The sequence below is a fragment of the Bos indicus x Bos taurus genome, chromosome 20 (genome assembly GCF_003369695.1).
Source record: "Bos indicus x Bos taurus breed Angus x Brahman F1 hybrid chromosome 20, Bos_hybrid_MaternalHap_v2.0, whole genome shotgun sequence".
In the NCBI taxonomy this organism is placed as follows: Eukaryota; Metazoa; Chordata; class Mammalia; order Artiodactyla; family Bovidae; genus Bos; species Bos indicus x Bos taurus.
Window position 1 is genome coordinate 71437225 of NC_040095.1, and position 19361 is coordinate 71456585.

The 19361-nt window shown below is 53.9% G+C and overlaps 1 protein-coding gene across 1 annotated transcript in view; it reads right to left on the minus strand.

Annotated features, from left to right (window-relative positions):
- The window catches only part of AHRR (aryl-hydrocarbon receptor repressor), an 86227-nt gene extending 69721 nt beyond the window's left edge, over nt 1–16506 (minus strand). Inside the window, exons 1-2 of the mRNA XM_027520306.1 lie at nt 16110–16506; nt 5965–6037 (exon numbers count right to left, since the gene is read on the minus strand). Coding sequence (XP_027376107.1) covers nt 5965–6037; nt 16110–16506 — 470 coding nt within the window. The remainder of the gene's footprint in view (nt 1–5964; nt 6038–16109) is intronic.
- Between the last annotated feature and the right edge of the window lie 2855 nt (nt 16507–19361).

The following is a 19361-nucleotide window of genomic DNA, read 5'->3' on the forward strand; positions in this document are numbered from 1 at the left end:
CACAAGCTGGAATCAAGATTGCCAGGAGAGAGATCAATAACCTCAGATAGGCAGATGACACCACCCTTATGGCAGAAAGTGAAGAGGAACTGAAGAGCCTTTTGATGAAAGTGAAAGACGGGACTGAAAGAGCTGACTTAAAACTCAACATTCAGAAAACTAAGATCATGGCATCTGGTCCCATCACTTCATGGCAAATAGATGGGGGAACAATAGAAACAGTGGCTGACTATTTTTTTCGGCTCCAAAATCACTGCGTATTAAAAAGCAGAGACATGACTTTGCCAACAAAGGTCCATCTAGTCAAGGCTATGGTTTCTCCAGTAGTCATGTATGGATGTGAGAGTCGGACCATAAAGAAAACTGAGCACCAAAGAACAACTGTACTTGAACTGTGGTGTTGGAGAAGATTTAAGAGTCCCTTGGACTGCAAGGAGATCAAATCAGTCAATCCTAAAGGAAATCAGTCCTGAATATTCATTGGAAGGACTGAGGCTGAAGCTGAAACTCCAATACTTTGGCCACCTGATGGGAAGAACTAACTCATTTGAAAAGAGCCTGATGCTGGGAAAGATTGAAGGCGGGAGGAGAAGGGGACGACAGAGGATGAGATGGTTGGATGGCGTCACCGACTCAATGGGCCTGAGTTTGAACAAGCTCTGGGAGTTGGCGATGGACAGAGAGGCCTGGCACGCAGCAGTCCATGGGGTCACAAAGAGTTGGACACGACTGAGTGACTGAACTAACTTAATGAATGAATGGCCAACAATGTTAGGCATCTTCTCACGTGCTTGTTGGCCATCTCTGTATTTCTTTGGAGAAATGTCTACTCGAGCCTTTTGCCCATTTTTAAATTGGGTTGTTTGCTCTTGAGTTGTAGGAAATCTTTATATATTTGGGATACTAGATCCTTAACAGATACACACATTTTCTCCCATTCTCTGGTTATCTTGTCACTTTCTTCAGTTTCTTTTCTTATTTCTTCCTTAATGAGGTGCCTACACCAACGCTGGTCATCTGCTAACAAAATGCAGAGCCAGGAAATGTGGGGAGACGGAGCAGCCTCGTGTAGACTGGACTTGCCACCCAGAGGGGAGCCCCGCCCAGAAGTGAGAGAACTCAAAGCCTCCCCAGAAAGCAGAGCAGCACCGAGGGCAGGTACAGGGGCCAGAGGAGGGCAGACCTGTGGGGAGCAGGCCCCCAGCCACACCTGGGATGGACTGAGCAGTGACTGTCCCCACCCCTACCCCGCGGGGCACCGGGGGACACTCCTGACTGAAGATACGGGTGTTGGGAAGGCCCTATTCCTTCCAGCTTTCTCAAACCAAGCGCCCGGCTGCCCCTCAAAGCCAGCCCAACATGCCTCCCCAGGCTTTGGTTCCAGGGGCCAGGGCAGAGACCCTCGCCCCCACCAGGTGGGTGAGGGGGCCACTGGAGGGACAAGGCCCTCTGAGCTGACCTTGGGTTTGGGCTCAGAGCCACGGTGGGAAGCCCCAGTTCTGCAGGGTGGAGACTCGGGAGGAGGTGAGGGGCCCAGAAACCTAAAACACCCGGGACAAGTCCAACAGGAGACACCCCGACACCTAAACAGCGCCGAGCAAAGAGACACAAACAATGGAAATTCAGCCAGTGAGGCTGGGTACTGTTCAGATGGTGTTACCCCCAAACTGACCTGTGGACTCGATGGGGCCTCGACGGAAATCCCAACAGGACTTTTTGCAGAAACGACAAGCAGTCTAGACTTTACGTGGACGTGCGGGGGATCATCAGTCAGAGGGCAGAGTCAGAGGACTCACCTGACTGACCATAATCCTCTCGGAGTTAAGTGTTTCATTTCGGTTTGGTTTCAGACAAAGATGGAAAAAGATCAATGGAACAGAAGAGAGGGTCCAGAAACAGCCACATGCTTTCGGTCAATTCACTTGACAAAGACGCTAACGGATTCAACAGGAAAAGAAACTCTTTTCAACAAAGGGTGCTAATCAACTGGACAGCCAAGAAAACAAGTAAACATCAACCCTTACCTCACACAATACCAGAAATTAGATCAAAACAGACTGTAGGCCTAAATCTAAAATGTACCATAAAACTTTACAAGAAAATATGTTAGAAAATCTTGGAGACCCTGGAAGGACTCTCAGGGCACACACTAAAAATACTGTGAAAGAAAAAAATGATAAATTGATCTTTCTCAAAGAATTTAAAATGACTTTTGAAAGTCACCATCAAGAAAATTAAAAGGGGAGCCATAGATTGATTGGCTAAAAATATTCACAAGAGCCTATATCCAGAATAGTAAAGAAGTTTCACAATTCAACAAGAAGACAAAAAGCCCAATAAGAAGACAGACGAACTCTTTACCAGAGGAGCTCTGTGGACAGCAGGTAAGCACAGGAAAGGCCACGAGCACCGTTCCTCACTGGAGAAATGCAATGCAAAGCCACGGTGAGCCTCCACCACGGCCCGTCGGGGAGCTGAGACCAGGACGGACACCCAGGTGCTCTGAGGAGGCAGACGAGCCCCGCGCCCCGCCACCAGCAGCGTGGACAGCGAAGCTGCTCAGAAAACCGTCTGTCTGGAGGATTCTCAGAAAGCTGAGCCCTTCTCGACTGCACACGGACCCACAATCCCACCCAAGAGAAATGAAGGCACACACCTGAAGACTCAAACATAAGCGTTCACAGCAGCTTTGCCAGTGACACCCCAACCTGGGACCCCCCGACTGTCACCTGAGATGAGTAACCACACGTGGTTCACCCGCACGATGGCACACAAGTCGCGCAGGAAGCTACTTCATCACCACAGGGGACTGAAGACCCCACTCGGAGAAGGTCCCCTTTGTGGAAAGTCCCAAGAAGTGCAGACCAGCCTGCAGGACGGGGGTGCAGGCAAGGTGCCTGTGAGGCCGCAGGAGGAGGGGCAGGCACAAGGAGCCTCAGAGCCGCTAACCTCAGTTTCAGGAGGGCCTTCTCAAGCTGCTCGTGTCCCCACATGGATCAGACCGTGTGCAGCGAGTGCTCTCAGCCCAGGGCACTCTGGTCACAGCCAGTCATACGAAGACAGAAGTGGAGACGAGGGGGAGCCCCGCAGCTCACACAGCTCTGAGCTCAGAGCGCAAGGTGCTGCCCCCAGAGCACGGGACCACCACCACCACAGTCACCCCCCACGGCGGCGGGGGAAGGGGCCGGTCACCCCTCGTGGCCAGGGGCGGGGACACGGTCACCCCCCACGGTGGGGGGCGGGGACACGGTCACCCCCCAAGGTGGGGGGCGGGGACACGGTCACCCCCCACGGTGGGGGGGAAGGGGCCGGTCACCCCTCGTGGCAAGGGGCGGGGACACGGTCACCCCCCACGGCGAGGGGGAAGGGGCCGATCACCCCTCGTGGCAAGGGGCGGGGGCACGGTCACCCCCCACGGTGGGGGGCGGGGACACGGTCACCCCCCACGGCGGGGGGGAAGGGGCCGGTCACCCCTCGCGGCAAGGGGCGGGGACACGGTCACCCCCGACAGGGAGGGTGGGGGGGGGGGCCGGTCACCCCTCACGGCGGGGGGTGGGGGGTGGGGACCCTGCAGCCCGCCCTGCTTGCTCTGGTGTGGGCCCACCCTGGGCCTCGGGGGAGCACGTTGTTACCCGGGCTTCTAGCAGGTTCCACCTTGCAGTCCATTGGCAGGCTCCAGACTTTCTTTGCCCACCCACAGCCCACAGCCTTGGCGAGGGGGCAGGACTGCAGCTGGCACGTGGGACTCACACTCAGTCCCAGGAGAGCCCAAGGGCTTTGGCCCAGGCACCAGGTACACACCCCAGCAGCCTCCCCAGCCTTTGCAACCCACAGACGCTGGTGCCCAGACAGGCCGGCAGGGCCATGTCCACAGGCACAGCTGAGTGCGTGTGTTCAGGTGTCCTTCACTGTCCCTGAAACCACAGACCTAAACACCTAATACCATGACAAACCGGTGAGGAGAACTCTGCTCATCCAACAGAAATCCTGGGAGCAACCAGCAGCCACAGGGCAGAAGAAACAGACTCAGAACACACACCTTTCACCAGGAAAGACTCCAAGGGCTCAGAACTTCTAAATGCATATTCAAGATCTTCTAGGAAAATTCTCCTAAACTTGACGCAGGGAAGACCTTTCTAAATGTGACATAAAATTAGCCACAGAGGAAAAGATTAATAAACTCAACTACATGAAAACTAAGTGCTTTTTGCATGGCAAAGAATACCACAAGTAAAATAAAAACTGACAGAAAGTATGTGAAACACGTTCAGGAACCTGTATCCCCAGTGTACAAAAAGCCCTCACAAATCACAAAGCACAAAAACATAAACAATCCGATAGAAAAGTGAGCGAAAGCTGTCAACACAGACAGTCACAGAAAAGGAGACAGCGTGTCTGCCAGGCTCGAGTCTGAGAAAACCACCCACATTCCCCAAAGCCCAAGGAGCACCGTGCACCCGGCGGGAATCGGTTCTAGTGCCGGCCAGTACGGTGACACCTGTGAGGTCACAAACGCCACACTCCTGGCCTGAGCGACGCCACTTGTAGGAACACGCGTGCCTGTTGGGTCTGGCCTTGATTCACCTGCTTGCAAGCTGATAGCTTGCTGCTGGCTACTGATCCTGGCTGAGGCACCAGCTCCCCCAGCTCAGCAGGAAACTCACTGCTCACAGCACAGTGGGGCACACCTCTCCGTCTGCATCACTGACCCACGCCCCCAAGTCCACGAGGGTGACACAGGTGCGGCCAGGCAGGGGCTGCAGAGCGGGCTCTGAGTCAAAGCCGAGGTGTCCACCACTCCCACCGTGAACATTCAATGAGCTTGCTCGGTCCACGAGGAAAGGCCAGCGCGTGGCCAGAGCCGCCGCCTCTGCAAAGACGGGTGAGAGCGCAACACAAGGCCCAAAGTCACAGCAGACACCAGTGAGATGGCCTGAGCAGGCGCTGGCAGAGGGCTGGGGCCAACACACCACGGTGCATCCTGAACTGCTGGACAAGGAACCCTCGAGGAACAACGTCACAGGCACACTGCCAGGTGTGCAAACACGGCCGGCCCCTCGTGCACAGAGGCAGGGAGCTGCCCCGATAAACACTGTTTTGGCTGGTTTGTGCGTTACTGCTCTCAGACCCCAGGTGTGGACATGGCCCCTGGGTCCTGGTGGACACACCCCTGCCCCCGGATCCCAGGGCACACAGCTGTGTCTCCAGGTCCTTTCTTTCCCTATCTAAGGAGACAAGTGTTCTCACCAGAGCAGAGGAGCTGAGGACGTTGCCCCACCTCTCCCTGGGTATACAACTCTGCTGTCCCCCCGCCTCCCGCAGACTAGGCTGCACACTTGCCCCCAGCCCCATCCCAAGGTCACAGAAGCCACACAGCTGACTTAGGTGACAGCCACTTTCCAAAGTCCAGCCTCACCAGTCTTGCAGCCCGTCCTTGGGGCTGGAGGGGCCCCCATTCCTGTCAACCTCTCACGGGTCCTACAGCCCCCAGGGGCCGGAGGGTGGCCTGGGTCACAGAAACCCACTGCCCACACAGACATGACTGCAGGGTGCCCTCATGGTGGCCCCGAGCTGCACTGGGCAGCCATAGACGGGGCTGGTGGGGTTGCGCCTGGGGTACCCCTCAACTCAGCCTCCTGGAGGCTTGGAGGATGAGCCCCAGTCTCCTTTCACTTGGGGTTAAGCCCTGGGGCACTGGGGTGTATCCAGCCGGAAACAGTCTCACCCCGGAAGGGGGGTACCCCTTGGCCGGACCTAAGCTGCAATCAGGGCTGGGAAGGCAGCCCAGGGTCCTGCCCCCAAGCCCGGCAGCCAAGACCCCAATGTCCTGAGGGTGCCTGGCCCTCAGGAAGGCCTGACAGAACCCTTGCCTCACTCGCTTTCTTCCTAAAATTCACTTTTTCCAATGAAAGCACAAGGCCTCCCCTCCGTCAGTAGGGCATCAGCAAAGACATGATACTTTACTGTTTCTGAACGGGCTTCCTGCGTTTTCTCCCGGCGTACAGGCACTCCCCCGGTGGGATCATCGTCTCGGGCCCTAAAAGAGAGGGAGCATCAAGTCGGTCATGTGAACGGAGCCGGTGTCCACCCTAACCCTAATTGCCCCAAACCCCAAGGCAGCGGGCGGGGCGTGCCCCCTCACAATGAGGCACGCGAGGGCATGATGCCCCGGGTGTGAACCATGGCCCCCAGGCCCAGGCCCTGAACGTGGGAGCTGGCTCCTGCCACGCCCCTTCTCCACACACAGCCCCTGGGCCCCCAGGGTGGCCCGAGCACCCGGTCCTGTCACCGCACTCCTGAGACAACAGCCCTGGCTGGGAGAGCTCCCGGTAGGTAGACCCCCTGAAGCGACTGGAAACAGGAGTCGCTGGTCCAGCAGGACACCAGGCTGCGGGCACAGAGGGCTGAGTGCTGGGTCGGGGCTCCGGGCAGGCGCCCCTCTCCTGCTCCCTGTGGCCCGTCTGTCCCTCCCAGCAGCCTACCTCCCCCAAAGCCTGCACTTCTGGGCACACGGGCTTCCTCTTTTCTACGTAAAATCTCTCTCGATGCCACCACACTGGGCATCCGCTTTGGCCGCTAACTCAGAGCTGCACTGAGCCTGCTGACCACGCCTGGTGGCCACCACCTGCAGTGTGGATGCGATCACTGGCTGAGGGAGCAGCCCTGTGACCATTGCCTGAGGCTGGGCAGCCTGCCCATCACCTCAGGACACACGTCAGAACCTCGGTTTCCCGTGCAGTGGGGCTGAGCCTCACGGACGCCCTGCAGACCAGCCCTCTGCGTCAGGCTCCGGGCCAGCAGACACGGAGAGGAGGCCAGCGGCCCTGCCAGGCCTCAAGTGTCCAACCTGGAAGAGGAAGCAGATTCAAACTCACAATTTCCACCCTTTCCTCCACGTTCAGCAAGTGACGTGAAAATGCCGGAAACGTCATGAATCCACTCTAAGCATAAGAAACACACTTTGACTACTGGCAAAAGTAGGTAAAGGAAATGGATCAAAAAGGATACACCGATCCAAAGTCCAGCTGGAGTAGCTGTGTGAGTAGCTGAGTGAGTGTCAGACAAAGCTGACTTCAGACAAAGGAGAGTCACCAGCACAGAAAGGGATGCCGCACATGAACGGGCCGTCTTTCTCAATGACGGGCCGTCTTTCTCAATGACAATACACCACCCAGAGCTTCAAAATGCATGAAGCGAAAACTAAAAAAAACCGAGAAGATAATTCATCAGTGACTTCAACATTCCTTTCTCACTAATCGATCGTGGTTCAGTCACTAAGTTGTGCCCGACTCTGCGACCCCATGGACTGCAGCACGCCAGGCCTCCCTGTCCATCACCAACTCCCAGAGTTTACTCAAACTCCTGTCCATTGAGTCAGTGATGCCATCCAGCCATCTCATCCTCTGTAGGGCCCTTCTCCTGCCTTCAATCTTCTCAGTAATCAATATAGCAAATAAACAGAAAATCACAAAAGTTGTGGAATACCCACACCACAGACGTAGACTAACGGAAGTGTATACAGACCACGCCACCCGACAGCAGCAGAGTCCACGCTCTGTAGTTGGGACACTCAAGACAGACCATATTCTGAAATGAGTGAATACAGACCACGCCACCCGACAACAGCAGAGTCCACGCTCTGTAGTTGGGACACTCAAGACAGACCATATTCTGAAATATAAAGCAATCCGTAACAGACTTAAAAGAATAAAAATCATACAAAGTATATTCTCTAACAATAATGGAATTAAACTAGAAACATATATGGAAAATTCCAAAGTATCTGGTAATAAAATAACCACCGGTCAAAGAGAAAGTCTCAAAGAAATTTAGAAGTATTTTGAATTGAATGAAAATACTTGATGGATGTGAGTTTGAGTGAACTCCAGGAGTTGGTGATGGACAGGGAGGCCTGGCGTGCTTCGATTCGTGGGGTTGCAAAGAGTCGGACACGACTGAGCGACTGAACTGAACTGAACTGAACAACACATCAGACTTTATGGGGCACAGCTGAGCAGTACTTTGATGGACAGTGGTAACATTAAATGTTTATAGTAGGAAAAAATTAAATGTTCCAGGTAAGTAACCTAAGCTTCCACTTTAAGTGACTACAAGAAAACCAATCCAAATCAAGCAGAAAGGTGGAAATAATAAAGAGGAAATATCAATAAAACTTATGTTTCTTCTGTTTGTTTATTTTATTTTGTTTTGTTTTGTTTTCCCTGGAGGCACGTGGGATCTTAGCTTGCCAATCACAGATCAAACCTGCACTCCCTGCATTGGAAAGCAATGTCCTACCCACTGGATTGCCAGAGAAGTCCCTCAGTGAAACTTAAAACAGAAAAACAGAGAAAAATAAACGAAGCCAAGAGCTGATTCTTTGAAAAGACCAACAAAATTGATAAACCTCTTGCCAGCCTGATCAAAAAATAGAGAAGAGACAAATTACCAATATCATGAATGAAAGAAGGTGAAACAGAGGAGGACCCTATGGTCCTTGGCCCCTACCAATTCCTCTGCCTGTCTTTTGTCTGCAGAAAACTTTAGTCAAAGAATAAATTTAATCAGAGAAGTGAGAAATGCAGAAACTAAGGAAAACAGACTAAATAATAATGCAGGCATTAAGCACAGTCAAGGACCTTCAGCTCTTTCTCAAAGGCTATATATAATATTCTGAGCCATATCCTGTGACCTGTCTTATAGACACTAAAATACCAGATGGAGAATTTAAACTACATGATGACCAGACTGTACCCAGGAATTGGCCTCAAAGAAATGGTAACAAACTGACCCTGGAGCTGAAAATTAACTGTACCTAAAACAACCAAGATGATGTTGGTCAGACCACCGATGACCAATTTGAAGATGACTGTCAGAGCTGACTGTGCTGTTTCTGCTGTTTCTGCATGTAGAACCTCCCGCCCAACTTCTGTCTGTAAAAGCTCTTGCCCTGTTGGTTGCCAGTAGCAGGGTGGGAGTCAGTCTTTGGACAGACGTCTGCCATCCTCTCTCCATCCCAGCTGCCAGCATCTGAAATAAAGCAAACTTTCCACCAACCTGGCCTGTTTACTGGCTTTTGGGCAGCGAGTAGCCAGACCCCATATACCTCTTGGTAACAGATTTTGCAGCAAGCAGCCCACCTCACTCTTTTGGTAACAAAGGGACATCACTACAGATCCCACAACCATCAGAAGGAAAGCAAGGGAACACGGCCATGAACTCAGCTGTGTGCCCTGCAAGTTCATGTGTTAAAGCCCTGGTCCCACATCTGAATGTCCTGGAGATGGGCCTTCACGGAGGCTATTAGGGTTAAACAGGGTCTTCCAGGTGGAACTCTGCCCTGCCAGAACTGTTGGCCTCACAAGAAGAGGGAAAGAGAGGACAACACTCTTCACTGCGTGTGAGCTAAGAAGCCCCTTTCCACCAGAAGTCAGGTCAGCAGGCACCTTGATCTTGGACTTCACAGCCACTGGAACTGTGAGAAATAAATCTTCACTATTCACAGGTGTTGTTTACGCCACGGAGTCTGTGTGTTTTGTTATGGTAGTCCAAGGAGACTAAGGGGGTTCCCTCGTGGCTCAGATGGTAAAGAATCTGCCTGCAATGCAGCAGACCCAATTCAATTCCTGGGTTGGGAAGATCCCCTGGAGAAGGGAATGGCAACCCACTCTTGCCTGGAGAATCCCATGGACAGAGGAGCCTGGCGGGCTACAGTCCATGGGGTTGCACAGAGTCAGACATGACTGAGCAATTAACACTTTCACTGAGGAGACTAAGACAAATACTCTCCCCACAGATTCAACAGTTTAGATGAAATGGACCAGTTTCCTGAACAACATAAACTAACAAACTCACTCAAGAAAAATAACCTGCTTAGCCTGTATCTACTCCTATGACAAACAAAAGCAAAAGCCCAGGTGGAGTCACTGGTGAATTCTACCAATTTAAGGAAGAAACCATACAATTCTCTGCAAAAAACTAAAAATCAAATTTAAAACTGGCAACTAATTTATTTAAGTTTGGCATTCCTGATACTAAAACCAAAGATGTTTTGGGTAAACTACAGACAAAAATCATCCCTCATGAACACAGGCACAAAAATCTTCAATTAAATGTTAGCAAACAGGAACCAGAAATGTATAAAGAGCACAACATATCACAAGTGAGGTTTGCTCAAGGAATTCAAGAAATGGAGTATAATTCACTTTATTTATGAACAAAAGAAAAATATATATGGTCACCTCAACACATATTGGAGAAGGAAATGGCAACCCACTCCAGTGTTCTTGCCTGGAGAATCCCAGGGACGGGGGAGCCTGGTGGGCTGCCGTCTATGGGGTCGCACAGAGTCGGACACGACTGAAATGACTTAGCAGCATATATAAAATGCTTAGTGACACATATAAAATGTTTAGCAACATATATAAAATGCATTAGGCCAAATCCATGTAAAATAATTTTTTAAACTCTCATTAAACTAGGAATAGAAGGAACTTTATTAACCTGATAAAGTGCTAGTCACTCATGTGTGTCCAACTCTTTGTGACCCCATGAACTGTAACTCACCAGGCTCCTCTGTCCATGGAATTCTCCAGGCAAGAAGACTGGAGTGGATTGCCATTCCCTTCTCCAGGAGATCTTCCCAACCCAGGAATCGTAACCAGGTCTCCTGCATTGTAGATGGATTCTTTACCATCTGAGCCATCAGAGAAGCCCAACCTGATAAAAGGCATCTTCGAAAAGATGCACAGCTGGCATCACACCTAAGAGTGAAAGGCAGAGCGCGTCCCCGGAGACCATGAATGAGACAGACGCCCGCTGCCATCACTCCCTGTGATGTTCACAGACAACACGATGGCACACACGGAAAATGACAAAACGTGGCTGCAACAAATCTCTTATAATAACTGAGTTCAGCGAGGTCACAGAGAAGAAGGACAATATAGAAAAGTCAACCGTGCTTCCATACACTAGCAACAAACAACTGAATACAGATAGTCAAAAAAAACCATACCATTTACAATAGCATCAAAATCAAAATTAAATATTTAGATATTTCAAGAGGCTTAATATGTGTAACTGGGGCCCTAAAGAATAGGAGGGCAAAGGAGGTGACAGAAGTAAGTAATAATAGCAGAAATTTGTCCAAACAATGAAAACTACGAACCTACAGATTCAAGAAGTCAATGTATCCCAAGCATAAGAAAGAGGAAAAAACTATACAAGGCACATCAAAATCAAACCACACATAACCAGCAATAAAGGGGTCAATCTTAGAAGCTGCCAGAGACCACAGTGTTGGGCACAAAGAAACGCAGGTAAGTGTGACCACAGACGCCTCCTGAGAAACACGGATGCGGAGGACGCAGTGAGCCGCATCCTTAAAGCACTGAAGGAAGAGGCATGAAAGTAAAATTCCTAACACTGAAAATCACTGCGAAAAATTAAGGCTAAATAAAGACTTTTTCAGACATGAAAAAGCTGAAGGATTCGTTGCCAGCTGACCCACACTATAAGAAATGTGAAAGAGTGTCTTCAGGCCAAAGGAAAATGATACCAGATGGAAACGTGGATCCACAAGCGAACAGAAAGCACAGGAAGTGGTAACTGCACGGGCAAAAATGCGGGACCCTTCTTACCGTTTAAATATCTTTAAAAGATAATTGACTGTTTAAACAACGACAACAGTGTGTTGTGCGGTTTACGACCTACGCAGATGAACACGGCAGCTACAGCACAGAGGCCAGGAGGGGGACGTGGCGGCGCCCTGGCAGTGGCGGGACACGGGGGATGGTCCCCAGGGACCCCGCGTGCCAGGCACCTGCCTGCTCCACGGGCCAGGCCCTCCTGGCACCTCTCCTCCGCAGTGAACGCCGTGGGACACCGGCCACCACCAGGGGCTTCTGGCTTCCACCACCTGCATGCTCCTGCTCACCCGTGTGGGGGGCCGGGAAACGGGGCGACCACCCCCACTCTTCTGGAGCCTGAACCCCCACACCCAAGCAAGCCTTCTGGGTGCCTCCCTGAGTCCTGAGTACCCTTTTGAGCTCTCTTTTCACTGTTGCTGATACTTCTTTCGATTAACTAAAGTCTCTGAATTTTAAAAAATTAAGTAAAAAAAACATAAAAGGCTAATTTTTAAAGTCTACACATTTTAGAGATACATATACGCTAACACCTGTGAAAGAATGACATGTCAGCGATTGTTTCTACGTAATCTGGGGAGTAGGGTGGGGTTTATGCTGCTTGATGAATAAATTGGGCTCGTTATAAAACCCTCTCCACATTTGTAGAAGGTCTGAAAACTTTCATAATAAAAGGGTTTTAAAGGCTTTGAAGAGAGATGTGGCGTAAGAATCAACATGTGTGGTCTATGGATTTTCAACAATGAGGCCCTTCGATGGGGAAGAAGGGCCCCCTCACCAAAAGATTCTGGACAACTGGACATGCACACACCGAAGGGCGGGGGACCCACCTACCACCGACAAAAATCAACCAGTTAGTTAAAGACCTGAGGGTACGAGCTAAAACTGTAAAACTCTTGAGGGAAACATAATGCTATGTTTCGTTCAGCCTTAAATTTGGCAATGGATTCTTAGATATGTCACCAAAAGCATGAGGAAGAAAAGAAAAATGAGATAAACTGAACTTCATCAAGATTTAAAACGTGGACTTCAAAGGACACTATCAAGAAAGTGAAGGGACACTCACACAGAGAATATTAAATACAAATCACATACCTGATAAAGTCTAGTGTCCAGGCTATAAAAAGAACTCTTAAAACTCGACGACAAAAAGACAAACAACCTAATTAAAAATGAGCAAAGGACCTGAACAGATACACACATGGTCAACAGGTACATAAAAAGACGCTCAACATCATGAGTCACTAGGGAAACGAGAATCAAACCCACAATGAGGCACCGCTCCACGCCCACGACGGCGGCCATAGTGTTTAAAAAGGAAAACGACAAATGTTGGTGAGGGTGTAGGGAAAAGGGGTCCCAAGTGCCTTGCTGGTGGGGATGGAAAATGGCACAGCTCCTGTAGAAAGTGTTTGAGAATTTCCTCCAAAAGTGCAACACAGAGTCACGATACGACCCAGCAATTCCACTCCTATCCCAAGAGAGCTGAAAACATGCACTCAAACAAAATCCGGCTCACAAATACTCAGAGCATCATTATTCACAATAGCCAAAAAGCAGAAACAACCCAAATGCCCATCAGTTGATGAACAGATAAAGAAAACGTGGTCCATCCACACTGTGGACTACCACTCAGCCGTAAGAAGGAGTGAAGCCCTGATGTCCCTACAACACGATGGAGCTTGGAAACATGATGCCACGGGACGGAAGGCAGGCCCCGAAGGATACACATTGATTCCATGTAGAGGAAACGTCCAGAAAGTAGATGAATGCCAGGGGCCGGAGGCAAAAAGAAGGGGGAGTAACTGCTTGAAGGGTATGGCATTTCCATTTAGGATGAAGAAAATGTTTTGGAATTAGAGGTGGGAGTTGCACAGCTTTGGCAGTATACTCAATAAATACTATGGTACTGTAAATTCTTTAATGGTCAATTTTATGTAATTGAATATTACCATACTAAAAACAAAGAATACAAATTTCTATATAAATAGAAATAAAGTGTCTGGAGTGGCCAGGAAAACAGGGAGTGGCAGAAAAGGACCAAGCAGTGGCAGTGCTGGTGGGGTGTTCCTGGCAGGGGCAGGGTGGGCTGGGCTGGGGTGTTCCTGGCAGTGCTAGGGTGGTTTCTGGCCAGGGGGGCAGCTGCAGGGCTTGGGGGGCAACAGCTGGCTTTGAAGCTGCAGGGTGACGAGTCTGAGGAAACGAGAGCTCTGGAGACAGGCTGGGGCGGTTGAGTGGGGCCTGGTGGCCGCAGGCCGGAGCAGGGACGGGTGGGCAGATGCTTGGGAAGGGTCCAGCCTTCTCAGCTCACCCGGAGCCACAGCTACCAGGCCTGCCCTTCTCTGGGAAGCCAGGTCAGAGCCTCGGGGGCTGGAACCCAGAGGGCGAGGCCATGCCATCTGAATTGCAAGGCCTCTCAATGCCGGCAGGAGAGGACTGAGCCGCACCCAGATCGGGCCCAGCCTCAGGGGACACTGGCCAGGGGCACTCCCCCGCACCCGAGAGGGGCCGGGCACTCAGAGGCCCGCTGAGCCCTGTCAGGACCCGCAGTGGCGGGGGGCTGACCAGCACTGGCCCCAGGAGACCCCTCCCCAGCACCACTATTCCCTAAATGAGCCCAAGGCTTGGATCAGGGCTGGCGCGGGGCTGGGGTGACAGGGAAGATGAGCTGGGGGATATCGAGGGGGTGGTGCTGACCCCTCAATCCCCTCTGTACAAACCCCCTCCAGCAGCAGGACTTGAGATGGATCCAGGCTCCCCGGTGTAGCCCTCCCCCAGCGTGCACACAGCCAGCCCACAAAGCCCCAGGATGGTAAGGCCCTAAAAATGCAAGTTATGGCAAAAAGCATCAGAACAAACAAGCACACGCCAGGCACCCCGTCAAGGGTGGGAGAGGAACCCCGGGATGCTGCTGTTCCCTGGAAGAGCCTCGTCGGGCCCTAGGAATCCTCACTGCGGGCTCCATTTTCCTGACCACTTGCACACTCTCCTCAAACAGATGCAGCCCTGGCGGGCCTGAACCATCCTCCCCAGAAACACACCACCGGGCGTTGCGGGGCCAGCCTCCCGGAGCTCTGACCCGACTGCTGCTCGGAGTAATCTGGGCTTTCCTAAGACCCTTTCATGGTAAAAATAATAGTTGTCCACTTCACAAAACACACATAAGCAAAAAACAAAAATAAAAGGGCCTCCCACACCACAGAGCGGTGCCCACAGCTCCCGCCCAGTGTGTGCGTGCCTGTCCACATGGCCGCCCCACTCTGGGGCCAAATCAAGAGGTGGACAATGCCCAAGGTCCAAGTTCAAGCTCTGCCCAGGACCACCCCGAAGTCCTCACCGGCACACAGACCACAGGCGTGGTCTGCTGGCCCCGGCAGCTGGAGCTGGCACAGACCGCCCCACCCCGGGGGGCAGAAGGCCGCTCACCTGCCCACGAGTGGGTCCCGAGACCACCGGGACGGGGCTTGGACCCAGGAGGCTGCAGAAGTCAGGCTGGAGGCCCTGATGGCGGACGCTGGGCGGAGACCCGCCGGGCTCAGGAGCCCGCCTCCGCCAGAGGCCCCTGGAGACGGCCCGGGTGGGCCGGGCTGCTGACCAGGCCGGGAGAGGTCCAGTCGCGACTGTCGAGTACCCGGAGCGAGAGGGCAAGTGCCCAGGGTGCGCTCTCACGCCTCCCCTCTGCGCCTGGCCCCTTGAGGGTCAGAGCCTGCGGCCAGTCACACAGAGGCCCCACGTGAGTCACCGGGCGGCCACAGCTGGAGACCTGCTGGACGCTTCCAAGGGGGCAGCCTCTGGCCCCAGCCCCTCAGACCAACCAGGAGACAGACAGAGGAACCCCAGAGCTAACCTCCCAAGGCCTCTGGCCTCTGACCTCTGACTGGTCACCTGCCCTGTGGGCAGCCCAGTGCCTTTCACAAAGTGCCCACAAGCTGGGGATTTTCCACCACTCAAAATAAGACTTTAGGGAGAAAAATGTTCTTGGTGCCACTAACTGAAGCCCAGCGAATTCCTGGAACACATGCCTTCAGCCTTCTCGAGTGTGAGAACCAAGGCTGGCGCTCCCTGCCGGGAAGGAAGGGGCTGAGCTGCACACCCCTAGCTCTGGGGCCCCCCACCCTCACCAGCTGCCATGGGGAGGGCTCAGGGGTTCGGTTCCAAGTCTCCCCCCAACCCCTAGCATCTGCCCCAAACATTTCCGAGGGAAACTGGCCCAATTCTCCCAAAGCCGGGGGAGGGGGCTGTCTGACGCTCCCAGGTCGGGAAACTGACTGACCACAAGCAATGGAAGTGCACTGGCGTCCCTCGAAAGTTCTTGTTTTATTTTTAGGTGAGGAGCTGCCGGTTGGACCCCCGGGCCTGGAGACGTGAGGATGGGGTGAGTGGAGGGGGACCCTTGGCGGGATGGCTCTGCGCGCGGGTCTCCACCGCGGAGCCGGAGTGGCGGAGCGCGCCCGGGGCACTTACCCGGCCGGCGGGGCGCGGAGGCTAGGGCGCGCCGGCGCGAGGCGTCCGCCGGGACCGGGAGCTGTGTTGGCACGGCTGCCGGCGCTCGCATCTCAGGGACCAGGCGGCGGCTGCGGCCGCGAAAGGACAGCTCCACCCCGGCACGCGAGCCGCCCCGCCCCGAGACGACCGAGCCCCGGCGGCGGTAGGGGGCGCGCGCGTGCACCCCGCGCGGTCCTGGTCCCCGGGTCGGCTCGTGCCTCCCCGTCCGGGGGGTCCTGCCCTGCGCCCCTCTCTCCCCGTGGTCTCCGAGTCCGAGTGAGCCACGGTGGGCTCGTGCCCTGCGTCTGTCGCGTCCTCGTGGAACACTCAACTCTCTGTCGCCTCCAGGCTGCGCTGTGCCCCTCGGGGCCCGCATGCTCCCCGCGGGAGCCCCGGACTCTATTCCTCGCCTCCAGTCGGGGGCCCCTTCCGCCCGGCCAGCTGAGGCAGGTGCGCACCTAACCGCGGTGCGGAGGTGCAGGGTCCGAACTCCCCTGGCCGCTGGGTCCATCCGGATCAGAATGTGTAATGTGAGCGTAGCATGTCCTGCTCTACCTGCTTCGGTGGGGTTATTGCTAAAACCAAAGGGTCTTACAGTTTAAGATATTAATATAGTACTTTTAACCTTGCACCTTCCAGGAGGAAGTCTTGATCCAGACTTTTCTGGTTCACAGGAGCTAAGGCCTCCAGCCGACCCTTCCCATCTTTCTGGCGCTCCTTCCCTCTCTTCCACCCTGACCCTGCTACCCTCCCTCCATCTTGGTGGACATGTCCGGACTTTGGAAGGCCCGCTTTCCCTCACTGGGTTGGAGCTGCATATCTGGCCCAGTGCCTCCCAGACATCCATGAGCCTCACCTGACACCCTGGGCTCTCCACAAAGTCTGAAGGGTCCCCGGAGACCTCGGCCCAGGGGACTCCTTGTGTTGCCGCGGCAATCCAGACCCTCCCTAGTCCCCAGGGAACCTCGCATTATCTTCATGCAAGCCCACAGCCAGCCCTGATCCCACCCCCACCCAGAGCCCCGGTCCCATCCTGACCTCACAGACCACAGGCCTCAGGACCTTGGCACTTGGCACTTGGCACTTGGTCCTGCTCCCGGATATCTCTTCTGCAGATACTGGCAGGACTGGCGCTCAAAGAACATCCACCCCAGATCAAACCCTGCTGTCCATCTCCTCTGCCTTTCACAGGGCTTATTCTTGCCTAAAATCACTCAGATGTTTCTTGCTCCAGTGTCTAATAGGCAAACTCACCAGGGCTATTCACTTCTACCTGAGGAAAAGCAGAGTCCCCACTCCAGAACAGGGACTCAAAGTGCCAGCTTTTATTATTATTATTTTACATTACCTTTTGACATGGAGCAACATGCAGCTATGTGGCTGTATTTTTTAAGTAGTTAAAATCAGCTGCTGTATCTTGATCCAATTTTTGTAAAGTGCATTATGCACAGAAAAACTCTGGGTGCATAACTCAGATTACAGGTGAACTTTCATTTCTTTTTCCTTATTAAAAGTTCCACAATTTCTGATTATTTTGCAGAAGCACGGAGTACTTTTCAACTACTTTCATTGTTTTTCCTTTTTGTTAGAAAGAAAGAGTAAACGCAGGTAAGACGTTGGGAGGGTACATCTTGGATGGCAGGGTAACAGGGTCCCCTCTGTGAAGGCCAGGCCTGTAGGGGCCCTCAGAACGGGACGAAGGGTAGAGACCCCTGGGTGGGTGCCCGAAGGACACGGAGCTTTGTTTACAGAGACCTGCATCCACTGCGTCCTCTCGAGCTTGCTGCCCGGGCATCGTTCCTACCCACCCACCAGCCCTCTGGGGAGCCCGCCTGAGTGAGACACCTCAGTGCTTCTTGCAGCCTCTTCCCAGGGCCGCCCCATGCCTAGTGCAGGAGAAGCCAGTGTCCACACCCTGCCCCCGCCCCCCGCCACTCCAGCCACCCCGTCGGCTGTGCCTGCCCCAGAGCCCACGGCCTCTGCAGACCTGGGGGCCGTCACTGGGACTGGACACAAACAGGGCACCCCTTCCCAGGCCGGTGCCCCCTCTGAAGTCCCAGGGACTCAGGGTGACCCCCTTTGTGAGAGTCCCTGGGTGCCATTCCCACCATGACGAGGGTGATTCCAGGCCTCCCGGGCAGTGTTCTCAGGAGGTCAGCGGGACACAGTCCACACAGATTGGGCAGACACACGACAGTTTGTGGGTGCCCTGTTTTATTCACCATCATGTGGAGAAGGAAATGGCAACCCTCTCTAGTGTTCTTGCCTGGAGATTCCCATGTACAGGGGAGCCTGGTGGGATGCAGTCCGTGGGGTCGCAGAGAGTCGGACGCAACTGAGCGACTGAGCAGCGTGACCACCCTGCCCTCTGCCCCCCACACTGTGTCCCTCTGGGGCTGCGACTCCGGCGGGGTTCTCTTCAGAACCTCCCCTCCCTCCGCACTCAGGAATCCCAACTGCAAATAGGCTCCAGGTTGCTGAGTCTTCCCCCTCTCTCCGCCCTCCTCGCCCCGGCAACGAAGGTCCAACCAGCCAGGGACAAATTCCTATTGCCTGGATCATTTGTCCTTCTAGGGTGGGAGGGCAGCCACTACCTGGCTTGGAAAAGAGACCACCCCCCAGGTGCCTTCGCTGCTCACTGGGTGTCCGCGTCCACGCCCCAGACTTGCCATCCTGGGAGGTGGGTGACAGGACGACTACACAAGCCTGAGTGCCATCCCCGCTGTGCCCGCCTGCCCTCCCCCAGGGGTTCACCGGCCTGCTCCAACCCCCCCCCCACCCCGCCCCCAGACAGCCAAGGCCTCCTCAGGGGCGGACAGGGGTGTGCGGTCACTCTGCAGGTGCCCAGCCCAGGAGCCAGGCCACACGGGCCCGGGGGACAGCGTGTTGCCCAAGCAGCCCTCGTTCAGGGCTGGGCTTTCTCTGTCCCCCCGCTTGGGGGGGCCCGGAGTGCCGCAGTGCCCCCTCCCTGCCTGAAGGCCATCCCTGAGTGTGCCTCGCTAAGTGTGCCTCGCTGAGTGTGCCTCCCTGAGTGTGCCTGAGTGTCCCTGAGCGTGCCTCCCTGAGTGTACCTGAGTGTCCCTGCGTGTGCCTCCCTGAGTGTGTCTCATGTGTGTCCCTGAGTGTGTCCAGTGTCCGGTGCATGGCCAAGCAGGGCTTCCCACTCCAGGGCACAGAACGGACAAGGGACTGTGCCCTCTGGCCTAGCAGGGGGTCAGGATCCCCAGGAGC